The sequence below is a fragment of the Salvelinus fontinalis genome, chromosome 38, assembly GCF_029448725.1.
Source record: "Salvelinus fontinalis isolate EN_2023a chromosome 38, ASM2944872v1, whole genome shotgun sequence".
Lineage (NCBI taxonomy): Eukaryota > Metazoa > Chordata > Actinopteri > Salmoniformes > Salmonidae > Salvelinus > Salvelinus fontinalis.
Genome location: NC_074702.1, coordinates 23,145,952 through 23,166,599, shown reverse-complemented (window position 1 = coordinate 23,166,599; position 20,648 = coordinate 23,145,952). Strand labels below are relative to the sequence as shown.

Here is a 20,648-nt window from a genome sequence, read left to right as displayed (position 1 = left end):
TGACCAACAATTGTGTTACATTACAGCCTCATTCTAAAATAGATTCAATTATTTTTTCCCCTCATCAATCTACCCCCATAATGACAAAGCAAAAACAGGTTTTAGAAATAAAAATATGAAATATCAGTTTCTGGAGCAGGTTTTCATCAAGGACCTCTCTGTACTTTGCTCTGTTCATCTTTGTCTTGATCCTGACTAGTCTCCCAGTTCCTCTCGCTGAAAAATGATGGCCAATACCAAAAGGATGGTATTGGCCAGGTGATGAGCGATGCCTGGTTTCCTCTAAACGTGACGCTTGGCATTCAGGACAAATAGTTCAATCTTGGTTTCATCAGACCAGAGAATCTTGTTTCTCATGGTCTGAGAGTCCTTTAGATGCCATTAGGCAAACTCCAAGCGGGCTGGTCATGTGCCTTACTGAAGAGTGGCTTCCGTCTGGCCATTCTACCATAAAGGCCAGATTGGTGGTTCCAAACTTCTTCCATTTAAGAATGATGTAGGCCACTGTGTATGGGGACCTTCTGCAGATTTATTTTTTGGTACCCTTCCCCAGATCTGTGTCTCAACACAATCCTGTCTCGGAGCTCTACGGGCAATTCCTTCGACCTCATGGCTTGGTTTTTGCTCTGACATGCATTGTCAACTGTGGGTCCTTATATTGACAGGTGTGTGCCTTTACAAATCATGTCCAATCAATTGAATTAACCACAGGTGGACTCCCACAAACTTGCAAAAATTTCTAAAAACCTGTTTTTGCTTTGTCATTATGGGGTATTGTGTGTAGATTGATGAAGGGGAAACATAAGTTAATCCATTTTAGAATAAGGCTGTAACGAAATGTGGAAAAAGTGAAGGGGTCTGGATATTTTTCAGAATGGACTGTATAAGCACACACATTGCTTCATGAGAACCAGCAAATTAAAGTTGTAATAATTTTGCATGATATTATTAGACAAGCTAAATAAAACTTAAAAAACATAATTCAGCATTGTCAATTGATCTAATGTCATTTCTTATCAATATTTTGGTCAAGTACCAGGATAAACTCAATTAAATGTGCAGTCTTCCAACCTAATTCCATATGTACCGTGATTTAAGAGGGAACACAATATGATGTAAATTTGATTTGTCTGACCAACCAGCCAACTGTGCTGCTTATCCATGACCTTTTGAACTCTTTAGTTTTCCAGTTGGCTGGTGGAGGACAGTACCTTCACTTGACCCCTCGGCCTGTATGGTAATGCCATGTAGGGGGAGGGGCAGTTATTTGAGAGGAGAGAGGCCACACAACATGAGCTCAAGGCCAGTGTCCTCTAACTATGTACCAGCCTGCCTTAGCTATGTTTGCACATCTTTGTATACAAACTACTGCCCTCTATTCCTTCATTGAACTCTAAGTCCATCCATCCGCCTATCTTGTTATCAATATTCTTAACATGCCTACCAACAGTGTCTAACTGTATGCATACAGGCAGGCAGAACATATTCAAAGCCTTTGCAGCCATCTGTACATCTGTGTGAAGTGCTTAGAATTCAATTCGCAGGCTTCCTATATGCTGTGCACATAGATGTTATCAATCTACCATAATAGATACAGTAGCACAGATTTCCAGGCTGAGCTCCAAAAGCCTGTGAAAGCATTCAGGCTTTAGATGGGAGTGCTGTGATCAGAGTGGTGCTCAATTAGCTACTGTTGTGGGTGTTGGGATTGGGGCCGGGGGCCGAGTGGGGCCAAATCCTCTCCTCCAGGCCCAGCTGGGGGATTAGGAGGGTTTCCTGTCCCTTGGCTGACCCTTCAAACCCTGCCCAGATGTCCTGAACCACCCCTGAACCCGCTCTTAACTCTCTCAAGACAAAGCATTCAGGTGACACCTCTTATCTCAATGGCTCCCTCTTTTCCCTCTCTCTTGCTCAGCCTCTTAACGGCTTTCCCTGCCCACTAGTCTTGATAGAGGGTGTTCGGAGTGTCGACTATCCCTCGACTGGACTCGCGGTCTGGGGTTCTGAAAGACTTAAGGATGGAATTGAGTCTCTTGGTCTCAATCCTCTGCTGCATGCCTGCTGCAAGGTGTTTAAGAATAGCTGACCAAGGTCGAGAGCCACTGACAAAGACAACCGCTATCTGTATGAAGTTAAATGAAGAAAGGAAAAGTTGGTCTGTATGTATCCCTGTCTGTGACTCTGTTCAAGAATGTGTCTCTAACCTCGTGCGGTGCAGGTCTTCAGAAGTTGGTGGTGGTCCTCGAGGGTGACCCTGCTCCAAAGGACAGACACTTGGCAGGGTAATGACCACCCAAAGGGAACCCTATTGATATCTAAGAGGGCATGGAGAGATGAACGGATTAGGACTCAAGGTCAGATGCTGGGATTAGCATCCAAAATGGCTCTTATTATTTATTACACATATTCCCAGAAAGGTCCATAGTATTTTCATGAAATGTCCAAGTATTTCCTTATAGACCTGAGATATAAAACTGTTTACACTGTTTAAGTAAGATGAAGTCTCTTACAGATGGGAATATATTAGCCCCATGTCTTCATCAAGGTTTGACAGTTTCAGTGTTGGATCAGTGCTACACATGCATGTATTCTTGTTTCCGTCACAATACAGTACACATCTTGCCCTGCCCTCACATTTAGCCAAATATATGTATATATTATAATAAATCGTCCTCCATCTCTCTACAATGTTCTCTGTTCTTTTTTAATTTGCTTTTCTTAATCCTCCTCCTCTATTTACCCTCGCCACCACCCTGCCTCTCCATCCCTTTATCTCTGTCCTCTTCCTCATTCCTTCCTCTCCCTTCTCCTCCTCCTCTGCCTCTGTCATTGCAGGGCAGTCAGAGTTTTAGGGACCCAGTGAGCTGTGAAATCGCACAAATTGCTGTTGCTTTACGTCTGGCCCAGCGACGGAGGGAGAGAAAGAGAAAAGGAGTGAGAGAAAAGAGGAGGGAGAAAGATTTTCTGCTCCAACACTTCTGGATCTTTTCTGCCCCCCCCCCTTATTCAAACACACGGACACACAAGCACACGCACAGCTGCAAGACTGCATATCTCCCCCTACCACCTCCATCTACTCTCAACATACAAGTCCTACACCCCCCACGATAAGACACCTCCACCACTTTGCTTTAGTATCCGGGTCACAGAACAACTTGGTGAAGCAGCCTCAAGAGCGTTAAAACCCCTAGACCTGGGAGAGTCATTTCAGCCACTTCTAATGAAAAGAATGCTTCCCCTAACACCCAGGTCACAAAAAGGCTAAAAAGGAACATGCTGTGACTGTGTTTGCACTTGTGATGACTCCATGTTTTTTTCTATTTCAGTCAGACAGTAAGAACTAAGCAGGATATGTATACAGATTACCTGACTTTACCTCATATTGGTCCATCCTTCTAACGATCAAGAAATGTCCAATGCTATAATTTTTTATGTTATATTTTTGGTTGTCTATTGTTAGACTTGTAATTCCACCCCAATCTATCCCATACTTTCTGCTCACAACAATTTATTTTGATTTCCATGCATATCCATAACCTGAAATGTTATGAGCCAGCAAACCACATTATATGGATATATCCACATTAATTTGTAAAGATATTCCCATAAAACTTTCTGGCTTTATTTTGATGATATAATGCACCTGTGCATATATGATGGACTGTGACCATCTGTCAAAAGCTGGTACCTACAGCATTGGAGCAATGGGCAACTTTCTTCCCTTATGTCCATATTATTTGCTGTACTGTATACTACCATCATGTGGAGCAAAGCTGCTACTGCAAGTTGGCCCTTTTATTTCAATATTTGCAATGTCTCTATGCACACTAACAGGGCACCACACTCACACACACTGTCACTCCAACACAACACACAAACTCTACACACCCGCAAGCCAACTCACATGCAAGCTGCTGCTACTCTGTCTATCGTATATCCTATTGCCTATTCCCCTTATACCTATTTACCATCACTCCAGTATCCCTGCACATGCATAGTATTGGAACTGACTTTTTAAATATTTCCTGTATATAGTATGCCTACTTACTTGCTTTACTGTGTATTTCATATTTCTTATTAGTATTTCTCGTGTGTTCCTTTCTGGTGATACATTGTTATTGATTATTGCATTGTTGGGTTTTGAGTTTGCAAGAATGGCATTTCACTGTACTTGCGCATGTGACATTAAAACGTGAAACTTTAAACAAAATCAGCGTTGAGTTAGCCACCACTAGACGACGCTGTGACTTCGCCACCACCTTTAATATACATGCGGAAGTGAATGTTGTTTGGAGATAATCAACATGAACTGTGTCTGTTGTCTTATTTTCTCTGGTATTAACGTGTTCTTTTGAAATACCGCCGGTTCGTTCTCTTACCAATTTGTTGTTATCTCATCACCTGTGTTAGAAGCTGTCGGCTAGCACTGCTTGGTGCACATGCAGTCTTTAGTGGCCGGCTTTCATGTTGAAAAAAAATGAATTATTTCCATAGTAGAGCAACGTTCTCATTTTTGCAAAATGAAGACGACACTCGTGCAGTCGAACATGCAGTTAGAACAGCGATACATAATGTTTTGAGTGTTATTTCTAGTATCAACAGTACCAAAATACAGGAATATCAAAGTAAGTTGGCCGAGAAGGACAAAGAAAACGAAACGCTGAAACGCAAAGTTAAAACAGCAGAACGAGAGATCACAGCATTGCGAGGCTCCTTTGAATTTTCTGGAAATGAATGTCATCAAGTCAGGTCAAGCACTTATGCACTTTCACCAGAAATGCAAAGAGGGAAACCAATTTGCAATGAAAACGAGGTGTCAAGCAGAGCTGATTGGAGAATAGATTTCCCCAGTGAGTATTGTCCCGATTGATTTTATCCCAATTTTTAACTCTTTCACATACACTTACCAACCCCTGCTTTTGTCCAAATATCTTTGTTTTGATCACAGGTCTTGGTGGAAAGACTCCTCCACAGGTTTTTTCCCAGTGCAAAGACACAGCTCTTCCCACTGGGGCATCAACTATTTATATGTCCCATCACCAGAACCCTTCCTCCCATTCTGCAGAAGAGTCTGGGCTTTTAGCAGAGCGAACCAGAGGCCAGTCCCCATCACCCAGTCCAGTCACCAGACCAGTGATAAAAGAGGAGCCCTCTGACATTGAGACATTCTACATTAAATGGGAGATGAGTGAGGAGGGCATTGGGGAGCAACGGGAGGGCCTAGGCCCAACACACGTCCTGGGAAAAGAGTACGAAGCCCAGCAGAGGGGTGGAACTCCAACCATGCAAAGAGACGGAACTCACCCTGTTGCTGGTAGCCAGAGTGGACATGAGTATGGGGAGAGACCAACCAGGCATCTGAAAAGTATGCATGTGAAATGATTATTTTTTTATTCAGGTTTAAAAGGATCATGCTAATGACAATATGGTTCTATTGTCTCAGGGAGGCTGTCAAGTGCAGAGACACAGCGGAGGTTCAGAGAGAGAGTCCGTGCTGACCCTGAGAAGTTCCGGGCCTACAAGGAGAAGGAACGACGCAGGTAAATAGGTTACAGTACCTTTCACTACCACAGTCTGGGTGTCCACCTTCAATAGTCTTGATGAGAATATTGACATTACCGTGAATAGAATTCATCTTAATTCCATTGTCCTGCATGGAGACGTTCATTTCATAGACATTTGAAAACAGCATGCAATATGTTTAACGTTGTGATCATGTGTATTTGTTATAATATCTGTGTTCATACTCACTCCTCTTTTTCAGGAATCAGCAGAGGAAGGTGTCGATATCAGATTTACCTGAAGAGACCCGCAGATTGAAGAGAGAGGCCTGGAGAGAAGCATCCAGACGCTGTCGTGCCCGCAAAATGTCCTCCCTCCAGACGAACCTCACACAGCCCTGCCACCTCTCCCAGAACACAGACACCTGGTTGGACTAGGGGACACTGCAGGGGCAGGCAGTAGGGTGGAATTCGGTGGGGGGGATTAGGCCTGCACAGATGAGTTTAGGCTACTGAACAAAGATGGGGATTTGGGGATCATAATTGTTGATATCTCCTTTGTTGAGGGAATGAGTTCTGTATCATATTTTAACAATCCAGTTATTCAATGAAATGGTTGGGGCTGTTAATGTTGTATGTTTATGATTTTTTTTAGAAATGTCAATAAATTAGTCCACATTGTACACCTATTGCTATTTGATTATTCACTGATTTACCACTAGATGGTGCTGTGATTGAGCCACCACAAACACATTTGACAGGTGACGCGCGCGTTCAACGCGGCGGAAGTGAACTGCGAGGTAAACATTTAGCTGTAATACAGTTGCTCTCTAAAACATGTCAAATTCTTTTTTTCCGAATATTTTATGAAAGTGCCTTTGAAATACCACACTTTAGTTCGCGTTCTCTCTTCGATAATATTGTCACTGAAGTGTTACAAACTGACGCACACATCGGTAAAGTTGTTTGCTGCTGTTTAGCCAGCTGAGCTAGCTAGTGACGTTAACGTTACAGTGCCACAGACAAAAGGGTTAGCTAGCTAGTTATACGTATCTTTGGTATTGCTGCTTCACTCTGTGACTTGGCCAATTTAGCAAACTAGGTAACGTTAGGCTGTGTCGGTGAATTTTTTTATCTCCCTAGTAGAGCAATGAATTCCTGTTTACAAAACGAAGAAAACGCTCGTGCAGTGGAAAATGCTATCAGAACAGCGGTAAATACTGTCATGGATGTTATTTACAATATGAACAGTACCAAAATACTAGAATATGAAAGGAAGGTGGCCGAGAGGGACAAAGAAAATGAAACGCTTAAATGTAAGCTTAAAAAAGCTGAAGACGAATTAACAGCATTTCGAGTAGGCCTATCCTTTGAATTTTCTGCACTTTCACCAGGAAGAGATTTTGGAAAACCAATGTGCAATGAGAACGAGGTGGCAAGCGAAAATGATTGGAGAATGGATTTCCCCAGTGAGTAGCTCTGTCCTAATTGCTTGGTTATCAGTAGTTCATAATACTGGACATTCCCACTCAGGTCACCGGTGCATAAATGTCAGTGTGTACATCATTATAGACACTATGATATCATGATGAATGCATTCATAGTTGATATTCCCCATATGCTAAAGTTATGCCATTGCCAATAGTGGGACAAATGTAGCTAACTACCCTACTAGCCTCAGTATATGTTCTGCAGATTATCATTGTGTACTAGTTACTGCCCTATTTAGCATTGCAACGCCTATAATGAGACATCTTCTTGTTCATGGTAACTGATCTGCTGGTAAAGGCTACTTGAACATGTCTATCCTCAAACCTGGCCAGTTTGAGAACAACCCCAGCTTTAGATTAAATGTATTTTTTCAATCCCAGGTCTCAATGCAGGGACTCCTGGGCTTTCAGCAGAGAGGACCAGAGGCCAGTCCCCATCAGCCAGTCCAGTCACCAGCCCAGTGATAAAAGAGGAGCCTGCTGACACTGGGTCCTTCTACATCAAATGGGAGATGAGTGAGGAGAGCATTGCGGAACAACAGGAGGGCTTAGGCCCGATGCACGTCTTGGGGAAAGAGTCTGATGGAACATCTTCTGTTGCTGGTAGCCAGAGTCCAGGCGATAGACGTTCAGAACTGTCTGAGGAGACATCGACAGAGCGTGTGAAAAGTATGCTTGTGTGTCTTGTCTCTGTCCTTTTTTGTTTGTTGTTGATTTTTTTATAGTGGAGTGGTGAGGGGATTGTAAAGTTGTAAGCGGTCTTATGGATTTAAAAACAACTGTCTGCTATGAGGTTCATGGTAAAATCCAAGTTAAATTCAGGTTTAAGAGGATCATGCCAGTAACAATACGGTTCTATTGTCTCTTGACATCAGGGAGGCTGTCAAGCGCAGAGACACAGCGGCAATACAGAGAGAGAATCCGTGCTGACCCTGAGAAGTTGCGGGCCTACAAGGAGAGGGCAAAATGCAGGTATGACCTTTAATCCACACAGTCTGGCTGTCCAGAACCCAGGCCTGCTTTGACAGGCCTGGGTTCTGGGTTGTCAATTATTTTTTATTTATCAGTGCTGTGAAAGACTGTCACAAATCCATAGTAAAATACCTTCAGTGTGTTTTGCAGTGTAACACAGTAGATTACATTACAATTAGTGATGCACCGATATGACATTTTTGGCCGATACCGATATTTTCCTTGCCAAAAAAGCCCCGATACCAATATTACAATTTTTTGCGGCCTTTTAAGCATTCTAGTACAGTTAAATAGATCACACACACACATGGACACAGCGGTCTAAGGCACTGCATCTCAGTGCAAGAGGCGTCACTACAGTCTTTGGTTCGAATCCAGCCTGTATTACATCCGGCCGTGATTGGGAGTCCATAGGGCGGCGCACAATTGGCCCAGCGTCTTCCGGGGTAGGCCGTCATTGTAAATAAGAATTTGTTCTTAACTGACTTGGCTAGTTAAAGGTTACACACACACCACACTGACCAAAAAGTTATTTTGTTGGAATTTACGCATGTCCCCGTTACCAGTAAAACATCAAAACCTATTTATTTCACTTACTTGCTGTGCTGTTTCGTTGTTTATTTGTTCAGTCGTGTCTTTCTCAACCAGGATTTCGGATACTATGAAACACTGTGTGGGTCTTTGCGTGTTAAATAACACTATTTTAAGTGTCAAATAAACTTGTTTGACCAATCAGGACCTGAACATGACTGCACGTCACATAATAATTTAACGCTTTCATACATGTTTTACATAGTTATTATACATTGATTATACTATCACTCGTATTTCATATGTCACAACGATTCATCGATACGTATGCTATGATGCTGGTAAAGTTGTCTCGCGCACCTACAGTGCTGGTCATAAAAGCTAGCTAGCTCATGGATGCAAACAATGTTCTTCCCCAAAAACATAGAAAAACATTTCAGTAGCTATAGTTAGCTAGCTAACTATATAGCTAGGTGTCATCATCTGAAATAACCCTAATTTATAAGACAGTTCTGATTAATGGTGGTCAGACCCATCTATGTGAAGCTAGCCACAATAAGGATTAGCCACAATAGTCTACTTTGCGGTTAGCCTTCAAAATAAAGTATAATTGACAGTGATGCAAATTAATACAAATAGTATAATTATGCCATAATTGAATAGATAATGCTAAACGAGGTTGGAATGTTGTTATATAAAATCAACAGAAGACAATAATTTGTTAATTTGACAAATCTGTTGATCACACTTATTAAACTTTAGAATTGCATTGGGGGCATACTTATTTCACTGTACAGCCTTACCTATGGATTGTGGATCAATGACATGGGGTATCAGTCTACTCAGTGACACCCAGAGAACGTTAGCGTCGTAGTTCTTATTGCGGTACTCTGAAAGAACTGTGAATTGAGCCACATTTATTGTCAATCTATGTGAACACTATTCCTGAGGAAAAACAATACTACATGGATGTTTGAGTCTGATAACTCTGAGGAGGATGTTGTAAAAAAATATCTTGGGTATTGAGTAGACTGATACCGCATTTCATTGATCTCCAATCCTTAGGTTAAGCTGTACAGTGCAATATGAATGTCAATACACACAATGGGTTGACTGGGGAGGTCTTTTCACACAGTCACAGTCCAGTGATAAGAGCTACAATGCTAATATTTGCGTAAAATCTTCACATTTGTGTTCTGTGGGTGTCACCGAGTAGACTGATACCCCATGTCATTGATTCACATTCCAACCTTGTTTAACATTATTTAGTCTAAGTTAGAGGTCGACCGATTATGATTTTTCAACACCGATACCGATTATTGGAGGACCAAAAAAGCCGATACCGATTAATCGGCTGATTTTTGAAAATGTATTTATTTGTAATAATGACAATTACATCAATACTGAATGAACACTTATTTGAACTTAATATAATACATCAATACAATCAATTTAGCCTCAAATAAATAATGAAACATGTACAATTTGTTTTAAGTAATGCAAAAACAAAGTGTTGGAGAAGAAAGTAAAAGTGCAGTATGTGCCATGTAAGAAAGTTAACGTTTAAGTTCCTTGCTCCGAACATGAGAACATATGAAAGCTGGTGGTTCCTTTTAACATGAGTCTTCAATATTCCCAGGTAAGAAGTTTTAGGTTGTAGTTATTATAGGAATTATAGGACTATTTCTCTCTATACGATTTGTATTTCATATACCTTAGACTATTGTATGTTCTTATAGGCACTTTAGTATTGCCAGTGTAACAGTATAGCTTCTGTGCCTCTCCTCGCTCCTACCTGGGCTCGAACCAGGAACACATCGACAACAGCCACCCCAAAGCAGCGTTACCCATGCAGAGCATGGGGAACAACTACTCCAAGTCTCAGAGCAAGTGACGTTTGAAACGCTATTAGCGCGCACCCCGCTAACTAGCTAGCCATTTCACATCGGTTACACCAGCCTAATATCGGGAGTTGATAGGCTTGAAGTCATAAACAGCGCAATGCTTGAAGCATTGCGAAGAGATGCTGGCGAACGCACGAAAGTGCTGTTTGAATGAATGCTTACGAGCCTGCTGCTGCCTACCACCGCTCAGTCAGACTGCTCTATCAAATCATAGACTTAGTTATAACATAATATCACACAGAAATACGAGCCTTTGGTCATTAAAATGGTCGAATCCGGAAACTATAATTTCGAAAACAAAACGTTTATTCTATCAGTGAAATACGGAACCGTTCCGTATTTGATCTAATGGGTGGCATCCCTAAGTCTAAATATCGCTGTTAAATTGTACAACCTTCAATGTTATGTCATAATTATATACAATTCTGGCAAATTAATTACGGCCTTTGTTTGGAAGAAATGGACTTCACACAGTTCGCATTGAGCCAGGCGGCCCAAACTGCTGCATATACCCTGACTGCTTGCACAGAACGCAAGAGAAGTGACAATTTCCCTAGTTATAAGAAATTCATGTTAGCAGGCAATATTAACTAAATATGCAGGTTTAAAAATATATACTTGTGTATTGACTTTAAAGAAAGGCATTGATGTTTATGGTTAGGTACATTGGTGCAACGACAGTGCTTTTTTTGCAAATGCGCTTGTTAAATCATCACCCGTTTGTCGAAGTAGGCTCTGATTCAATGAGAAATTAACAGGCACCGCATCGATTATCTGCAACGCAGGACACGCTAGATAAACTAGTAATATCATCAACCATGTGTAGTTAACTAGTGATTATGTTAAGATTGATTGTTTTTTATAAGATAAGTTTAATGCTAGCTAGCAACTTACCTTGGCTTCTTGCTGCCCTCGCGTAACAGGTAGTCAGCCTGCCACGCAGGCTCCTCGTGGAGTGCAATGTAAGGCAGGTGGTTAGAGCATTGGACTAGTAACCAGAAGGTTGCAAAAACGAATCCCCGAACTGACAAGGTAAAAATCTGTCGTTCTGCCCCTGAACAAGGCAGTTAACCCACCGTTCCTAGGCCGTCATTGAAAATAAGAATGTGTTCTTAACTGACTTGCCTAGTTAAATAAAGGTGTAAATATTTTTTTTGCAGACTGTTAAGAAAACTTTAAATCGGCCCGAATTAATCGGCCATTACGATTAATTGGTCGACCTCTTGTCTAAGTATGGCATGATTCCACCTTCTGCATCACTTTCAAAGATGTACTTTTATTTTGAAGGCAAACCGCAAATTCCACTATTGTGCTTAATCCTTATTGTGGCTACCTTCACTACACATAACCCGGGTCCGCGGTCCGGTCGAGCGTCAATAGCCAGATGAAGCTAGCTGGCTGCTTATAACGTTAGCTTTGGGCAACAGGGTTAAGTAGCTGGCTAGCTAGTTATTTTCATGAACTGAAGTTCAGTTTCAATAGGCGAACAACAAGTGGCTACCTAGCTAATACTTACTCACAAGTATTCTTAAATCATTGCTAAGAATAATGAAAATGACTGCAATTTGTACTGGTCATTGTTTTCAGGCTGGTTGTATTGGTGCTAGCTAGGTACCAAGCTAAAGCTAGCTACCCCAGAAGTTGTGGTTGAACAAATAATGCTTTATTACCAACGCGCTATTGTAAACACATCGTTCATGGCCGCTGTTTGCTTGTTTGCAGACTTTTTTGTACAGCTTTGACAGTGCTACTGATAGTAGTGGTGGCGCTTGGCTTGCATGTGCAAATTCAGAACACACAACATTCTATAATAGAACTGTGATTTGACGTCAAATTAAAAGCTTATTTAACACGTCAAAAATATTTGACGTATCTTTTTTGACACGCAAAGACCCAAACGGCATTCCATAGTATGTCGTTAAGATAATATTAGTGATGATTTTACTGTGTAACTCTGGCAGGGCAACGTGTGTACCCGTGCTCGACCAGTCGGCGAAAGCCAACATCACCCACGACAGAGAACGGTTGATTGTCAGGGGCAATGAATTCCAATATCTTGTGGTCAATGGATTTCGCCTTTGAGTTGTCTCGCTGAAATGTTCTTACTCTTTGAAAGGACTGCTCGACTTGTTGACTGCTCGATACACACAGCATACATTGTGGGTTAGGTTAGGAATGCTGTGTCGCACGTATAGTGCAAAATTTTACGTGACGTCATTATGCCATGTACCTAAGTTATATAGGTATGTACGTCAGCTTTAACATCGGTTTTGCACATCAGTGTTAAACTAGACATCAGGCCGATACCATGTTGGCACTTTTAGCTAATATCGTCCGATTCCGAAATGTTCACCGATATATCGTGCATCCCTAATTACAGTATGGGGGGAAAATTCAAGGCGGAAAACAATATTGTAATCTTCCATAATATAAAGCTTGTAACATTACTGTACTTCACATAAAAACATATTTACTGTTAAGAGCGTTGGGCCAGTAAACGAAAGGTCGCTGGTTCAAATCCTCGAGCTGACTAGGTGAAAAATGTGTCTGTGTCCTTGCGCAAGGGACTTAACCCTAATGTATCCTTTAAGTCGCTCTGGATAAGAGCGTCTGATAAATGACAATTGTGTTAAAATCAACAGATATTTTTATTCAAATATTTTAAGATATTTTAAAAAGCATTGATTGTCACGAAAGATCTGCGTACAGTATAAATGGAAAAGGTGTATGGTCTAACCGGACACTATGTTGAGCCAATTCAGCTCAGATGTCTTGGTTCCGATGCGACAGCCAGGATACGCTTCTGTCAGTAGATCCCTATCAAAGAGACTCTGACACCTATTCTTGGACTGTCAACAGCGAAAGACCAGTACAAAATGATCCACCTTGTTGCTAATAAGGACATGACAAATGGTCAAATTTGAAAGAAAATGGACTTTTACAAGAGCCTCCCATCATCATTGTCAATAATTCTCTACCAGGATTCATTGGATGTACCAAATCCTCTTGGCTCAGGCAAAAATAAACATATAATAACATATTGGCTTTGTATAGCACTGTGAACACTTGCCACACAAGCAACCATCAATTTATCCCATGCAATTGGTATTGCTTTTTAGGGAGGATGATGATGATGATGATGAGGATTGGATCAGCAACTTTCATGTCCCTTGGCAGCAGACGCCTGAAAGCCTCAGGCGAGCCATTGCAGAGGGACGAAGAGTCGAGGCGGCAGATAGGCGGCTGATGGTGAGGATCACCGTTGATGCAATGCGTGTACACTGCCTCAACCCCAACAAGAAAGTATGTTCAGAAATTGCCAAAGCTATAGTTTCAGAATATCCAGAGAGCTTTGCAGACCTGTCAAAAGAAGGGGAACTGCTTAGCAGAAGGTACTCCTCCTTGCTCACCCAAATAAAGACCAGAGTGGAGCATGTGAACCGGAACACTGAAAATCGAATACGCAGACCCAAGACGAACAAAAAAGGGGAAAACAGCAACAGACAAGTCAAAACAGCAAGAACAAAAGTGGACAGTTATGGGTGCATCAACTGGCACCCACAGGACCTTCCGGAAGGAGAGACTCCTGACTCCCTGGAAAATAAGAGACAGATTATGGCCACCATTTTCAACAGTGCAAGCCCCAGTGGTGTGGACAGGGGAGACGTGGATGAATTCATGAGGCTTACGTACATTAACCAACGCCACATGATAAATGCATGGCCAGCCCCAAGCATTGGTGACGTCAAGGAACAATGGCCTTTTCTTTTTGCCAAGAGATGGCTCTGCGCCCACTTCCACATGCTCACTGGAGTTGAGATCGACCGCTGCCTCAGTGACGCTCTCCGGAGCAAAGGAAAGACCATTGTCAATTTCTTCCGAAGTCAGAAACCCAACTGGAGGAGAGGCATCCAAAGTCTCCTCAATGACATTGAAGGTGACGTCAGTGGAAACCTCACAGCCTGTGCTGCCATTCTTCTGGTGCTGTCCCACTTCAGAGAGAAAGAGGACTCTCTCTTCCTCTTGGCTGATGTAAGTTATTGTGTGTGTGATTTTATTCAAATAAAACACGTAATCTGATTGTTTTATACTGGGACTATATACATTATACTGTGCTTTTACACACATGATTGATCATATCAGGATTCAACAACATTCTTCTTTTTGTGTTTAATGTAGGTGAATGACACCCAGATGGATGTAGAGGCTCAGTTGCATTTGCCAGCCACTCCAAGACTTATCATGCTTGGTAATGACAACATTTTGTGTTTGGACTGGAGATGATCATATTCATAAATCAGCTTATGTCGACGGTTTGGCTATATAAACCACCAGAAATACGTACTGGTACTTAACTACATAATGTTAACGCTGCACAGAAGAATAGAACAATAAGATGAATTCTAGCCTAAATACTGTAATATTTAATTGTGGTGGAACAGAAATATATTGTGTAGGCCTATATTAAAAAAGTATCTTGTTTAACACAATCATTATTACTGTATACTTCAGGGAGTTCCCTGCTGGCTTCATCTAAGTGGATGGTGTCGATCGAGGGGAGAGTGGTCTGTGTTTTGGAAAATCAGTCCGACTTTGCTGCTGCCCTCTCTGTGCTCTTCGGATGTTTCTACGTGTTCAATACAGAGTACCAGGACACAGCCTCAGCAACACTGGAGCTTATTCAGAGGCAAGTATTGAACATTTATTGATCCAGCACTTACATTTGTCTTGCATGCCTTGCAGTTAAATTACATTTCATCTTTGCGCATCTCAGTGTTGAGACTCTTACCTAGTGTTGCAAAGGGAGGGTATATTTCTGGAAACATTTGTTTACCAGTAAACTGCCAGATTTTTTGGTATCTTTCAAGGATTTTATGTAATCTATTACAATACATATGGTGGCCCTTTTGGGTACCTCAGATTATCACAGGTGTCTGTAATTATCTCTGGCCCTCTGTGTGGCCTTATCGCATGTAAATATATGAAATAATTAAAGAAGAATATTTTAAAGTAGAAAAACAAAGCTGTAAAACATCCTAAATATAAACAATCAACTTAGTGAATACCATTGGTGTTTCATATGAGGGTTTCAGCATGAAGTATCCTTCATATATTTTTTACACACTTATTTATTTTACTATGTCATTCTTTTTAAAAATGTGTTATTTTTTTTAACCTTTATTTAACTTGGCAAGTTAGTTAAGAACAAATTCTTATTTTCAATGGCGGCCTAGGAACAGTGGGTTAACTGCCTTGTTCAGGGGCAGAACGACAGATTTTTACCTTGTCAGCTCGGGGATTCGATCTTACAATCTTTCGATTACTAGTCCAACGCTCTAACCACTAGGCTACCGTCCGCCCTGTATGTATTTCTTGTCAATGTTTTGGCGTCAAACTGGTGGCAGTTGTAAAAAAGTAAATCGTTGGAAGATTTGCAGAGTTAATTGAAAATAATGCCAACGTTGATTAGATGCTTTTTTCATGAATTAGGCTATTTTCTCTTGAACCATATCTACTAGAAACTCATGACAATATGGACACAGATATTTAAAAAAAATTGAATACTATATATGAATACATATATTTTTATTCAAGTATAAATTACCAAAGTTACAATACATTTTCTCTTAATTACCAAAATTACTGAAGATTCCGTTAGATTTCTAAATTACCCGTAGCTCTGCAATCCGAATTGAAAGAGTTGTGAAAGCAATGCCTGATTGCCTGGATTGACTAACGCTTCCATGTTGACTGTTTAGGTTTCTAGTAGGGATAAACCCAAACGAAGGAACCAAATGCTCTTCGTACCTTGATTCAGAAGCCGGGGTGAGCCGCAGGACTGGAAGAGTTGTGCAAAGGAAGACCGATGCAGTTGCCGCCTTCCTCAAAGACCTTACTGAATTTGAATGGTGAACCAGTTTCATAGGAGATGCAAACACACAAACAAGGATGCACATACATGATGCATAGCTTCAAATGTTGTAATGTTGCTCTTGTTTAATATCAATCAATTACCACTACAGATTGCAATTGAGTTCTATCATGAGATGCATTTTGGAATATTTGTCCTATGTTTCTGTTGGCTGGCCCTGTCTGTGATGGGGAAACGTTATTTTATAACTTGTATGTTATAATGATGTTCTAAATGATTACCGGAAGTGTTTTTTTGATGTTGACAGATTTCTTTAAGAAGTTTTGTTGACTTACTGTAAACAAAATCAGTGTGATAAATTCAGTTTTGTTCGGAACGAGTTCCCATTTCACTACAGTGTTAAAGGGGCAGTGAAGTTAAACTTGATTTTCCTGCTTTTTGTTATATTTCCACACAATGAGGTTGAAATAAAACTCAGAAATTGTGAAAATGATGCCTTTTGTGTAAGAGCCGTTTGAAAATTGCCTGGAATTTAAGCCTGTTTGGGTAGGATGAAACTTTTGGCCCACATCATGACGTCACAATGTGATCTGATTATAATAGACCAATGCTTGTTCATCTGGGTAAGGGGGTGGGTTCTAGACCATCCTATCCGCCAATCTGGTCTGTGTATGTAAATACTGTATCTTCAAATGTGTTTCCTAACGCCCACACAAACAGACTGAGCATTTTAAGGGCCAAAGGAGGCTCAGGGAAATAAATGGTTAAACATACAGTATATGTTGGTGTTATTTTCACTAAATAAACACAGTAATTTATTAGACATACAGTGGTGATTTAAAAAAAGAATTACAAAGACTGCATGGGGGCTTAAGCTGTTATCTTTTTCAATAATATTGATTTGTGATAAAACATTCTGTTTTGGATTAAACTGCATTTTTCCATTGCCGATCTAGCTTGAGGATTGGAATTAGTCTACTCCTGACAGTGCAGTGTATTTCTCTGACTGGTAGCTAATCAATTTCGCACCTTAAATTACAGTAAAATGTTAAACAAGTTTAAATTCAATTGTCCATCAATCAAATCTCCATTAATTCCCCATTCCTTCAACCTGTACTTGATGTGTGTGCTCTGCTGCTGAGTAGGTTATTTAAAAAAAATTGCACTTGAAATGGGATTAATAAGGAGTGGGGAGGCTATGCTTAAGGCTATCATATTATCAAAACCCACCCAATCTAGCTGATCGTAATAAGCCACACTCAGGGTCTCTGTTCAAGAGGTAATATTGACTGCAACTTCTGTTTATTGTCAAATCAAATGTGCTAACCATGTGCTCTCCTTGACGCCTTTCTGTTTGTTTTTTTGTTCATTCTTTATCAAATTTAACCAACTCATGGCTCAACGAAGGTGTGTGACAACTGCAAAAGGTTGTTAAATTATGCTTCTAAAATATGTGAGAGCTGCAAAACCGTGCAGCCTTTCAAGAAATACCACAAATTACAAAATAATTCAATGGACAAGACACTGATAGAGTGGACAAGACCGACCATCCTTTAAAACAACGTTGCCAGGTTCCTGGACTCATTTTTAATAATGGTAACCCTCCATATTTCTGGACACATTCTTAGCTTTATTCCATTTGAATTTAACTAATTCCTATTGTATTTATGATTAGCAGCCATCTGATTGAAATTATAATTCTCTAAACCCTTTTGACTTCTGCAGCTCCGGAAAGTGCATGCTCTGGGCTTTAGGTCCGTCCTCATAGGGAAGCAGTCCCATGGAGGCTGCTGGGGAGTAACAATCATGATGCCCACCAACCCTCGGCCAGGTCTGGAGCAGGACTGCCTCCAGGAGCTGCTCAAATACTATGAATCTTTACTGAAGCGTAAGTTACTCTCCACTCTCAACCGCATACACAACATACCCTGAGTGTACAAAGCATTAGGAACACCTGCTCTTTCCATGACATAGACTGACCAGTTGAATCCTGGTGAAAGTTATGATCTCTTATTGATGTCACTTGTTAAATCCACTTCAATCAGTGTAGATGAAGGGGAGGAGGCAGGTTAAATAAGGATTTGTAAGCCTTACACAATCCATTTCTCAATTGTCGCATGTGTGCCATTCAGAGGGTTAATGGGCCAGACAAAAGAGTTAAGTGCCTTTCAACAAGGTATGGTAGTAGGTATCATACATGTTTTGTAGTCAGTATACGTTCAACAGCATACATACAACAGCATACACCAACAACTCCCCTCTGTGTAGCAACACATTAAAGTGAAGATTGCACAATGTATGCTACTTTATTTTATTGAAGATATACCTTGCATAAAAAATACCTAGCATTTTTCTTCAAACAGATATCCCTGTCATCCAGCCCCCCACCAACTCCACAGAAGCCACCAGTGGTAGTCTCCTGGAAGGACAAGAGGGACAGGACGGAGAGGAGGGTGACGTTAGCACTGGGGAAGGAGTGGACGAAAGGGCTGCAGATGTGGGAGAAGATGATGGAGATAGAACTGAGGGAGATGAAGAGGACATAGAACCTGACTACCAGCCACCTGCCAAGAAGACAAAGTAGAGCGAGCTGCACTACACCACAGAGGTGTGCTCTCCAAACTCTGTTTAGCCATAATAGTATTTTTTAAATGTTGTGCAACAGCTGCATGCATGTTCATGTTTTCTATCAAGCATCTGCCGGTTATAGAGGGCTGATAAATAAACGACTTAAGGCAGCAAAACAGCGTCATTCATTCTTTTAATCTCCATGTGGAAGTGTACCACTCCAAACAAAATAAATAGATTTACTGAAATGTAAAACAATGACTGTCCACCAAGGTTTAGGCTTACTTCAATTAGTGTACGGTCTGTATTTATGACTGGTTATCAAATCAAAGTTTCTTTGCAGACGTTATCGCAGGTGCAGCGAATTGCTTGTGTTTCTAGCTCCAACATTGCAGTGATAATACCTAGAAAACAGTAAGCACATTCTCCAAAAGCAAAGTGTGGGCGGTTCTACTATGACAGATCTAGTGTGTGTATCTGTGTTGTGGAGCCTGTGTTCATACTCATTCTCTCTACAGGTATTATCAGAAGAGGGTGCTGATATCAGATCTACCTGAAGAGACCCAGAGACAGCAGAGGGAGGCCTGGAGAGAAGCATCCAGACGCCGTCGTGCTCGCAAAATGTCCTCCCTTCAGACGAACCCCACACAGCCCTGCCACCCCCCCCAGAACACAGACACCTGGGGGGACTAGGGGACGACGCCGGGGCAGGCAGTAGGGTGGCAAGTTTGGATAGCTACTGGACAGTCTTCTTTTGACATTCCATACAGACCACTTACTTAAAATGAGATGTTGAGCATGGCCGGTAAAAAACAGTTTCAGGACTGAATAGATACCTGGTTCATCTCTGAAATTGATGTCATTGAGCCTATCAACAGGAGGCACTGTTTGTGCATGTTCAGGAGTTTCCTGACAGGTTGAACTTATAGGTGCACCTCATCATCCATACTTGCAGCGTTATTCTATCAGGTGTTCAATTTAGCATAAAATATTGTACAGTTTGTAATAGCAATAAAGCGAGACAAAGGTTTTTCCTTTTTCATTTAAACACACTGTCCATCTTTTATACATTAATAACATTTAACTTACTGAAGTATTTTTCTGAATTTCAAATGCTCCTGATCTGAAACAATTGAATAGGTGTTATAGAATTATGACCAAAATAAACCCTTTGATTTTGGAAGAATATGACTTATTTATATCTTTATTACATTATGATTGAACAAATTTGAATGCCCTTATTAAGAGCCGAGGTGGCAGCCTACCTGGATCTTTTGCTATTTGCAGACCGCCCTAAAACTGCTGTTGAAGATGCTCTTCTCGATCTCCACAGAGCACCTGGAGAAGCCTGGCTGTGTGATGACAACAATGTTCTTTGACTTCTCCAGTGCTTTCCATACCATACAACCCCACCTTCTGGCCCAAAAGCTAAAGGACATTCATCTCAACCCACACATAATCAAATGGATTGTGATCTGATCAATAGACCACGGTTCATAAGACTGAACCAGGCAGTATCGGATCGGATATGTACAAACATGGGGGCCCCCGCAAGGGACGGTCGTGTCACCTTTCCTGTGTATCATTTACACAAATGTCTTTACACACAACACTGAACTGATGACTGCTATAGTAAGCTGTGTCACGAGATGAGACAATACTCACCACAGGGAAACAACAGTCCTTTGTGAAATGGTGTGAGCCCAACTACCTGGACCTGAATCTACTAAAGACCAAAGAGCAGGTGGTAGATTTTAGGGGATTTTTTTTTCAATCAAGTTTGTATTAATGATCAAGACCTTTTACAAGA

General features: G+C 41.1%; 2 protein-coding genes across 2 annotated transcripts; both read left to right on the top strand.

Annotated features, from left to right (window-relative positions):
* Positions 1–4,260: 4,260 nt before the first annotated feature.
* Positions 4,261–6,184, top strand: LOC129837220 (uncharacterized). Its single transcript, XM_055903205.1, has 4 exons — positions 4,261–4,850; positions 4,949–5,365; positions 5,444–5,540; positions 5,765–6,184. The coding sequence occupies exons 1-4, from the start codon at positions 4,478–4,480 to the stop codon at positions 5,937–5,939; spliced, it is 1,062 nt and encodes a 353-aa protein (XP_055759180.1). The 5' UTR covers positions 4,261–4,477; the 3' UTR covers positions 5,940–6,184.
* An 82-nt stretch (positions 6,185–6,266) lies between these two features.
* Positions 6,267–17,043, top strand: LOC129837219 (uncharacterized). Its single transcript, XM_055903204.1, has 7 exons — positions 6,267–6,970; positions 7,373–7,660; positions 7,867–7,963; positions 13,518–14,430; positions 14,578–14,647; positions 14,911–15,085; positions 16,158–17,043. The coding sequence occupies exons 1-7, from the start codon at positions 6,652–6,654 to the stop codon at positions 16,309–16,311; spliced, it is 2,016 nt and encodes a 671-aa protein (XP_055759179.1). The 5' UTR covers positions 6,267–6,651; the 3' UTR covers positions 16,312–17,043.
* The last annotated feature ends 3,605 nt before the right edge of the window (positions 17,044–20,648 follow it).

Bases quoted from the DNA above. Each gene is read 5' to 3' on its own strand.
- LOC129837220 (XM_055903205.1), top strand. From the start codon at position 4,478: ATGAATTATTTCCATAGTAGAGCAACGTTCTCATTTTTGCAAAATGAA. The intron at 4,851-4,948 runs GTGAGTATTGTC...TTTTGATCACAG, and splicing joins TTGGAGAATAGATTTCCCCA to GTCTTGGTGGAAAGACTCCT. The intron at 5,366-5,443 runs GTATGCATGTGA...CTATTGTCTCAG, and splicing joins ACCAACCAGGCATCTGAAAA to GGAGGCTGTCAAGTGCAGAG.
- LOC129837219 (XM_055903204.1), top strand. From the start codon at position 6,652: ATGAATTCCTGTTTACAAAACGAAGAAAACGCTCGTGCAGTGGAAAAT. The intron at 7,661-7,866 runs GTATGCTTGTGT...TCTTGACATCAG, and splicing joins ATCGACAGAGCGTGTGAAAA to GGAGGCTGTCAAGCGCAGAG. The intron at 7,964-13,517 runs GTATGACCTTTA...ATTGCTTTTTAG, and splicing joins AAGGAGAGGGCAAAATGCAG to GGAGGATGATGATGATGATG.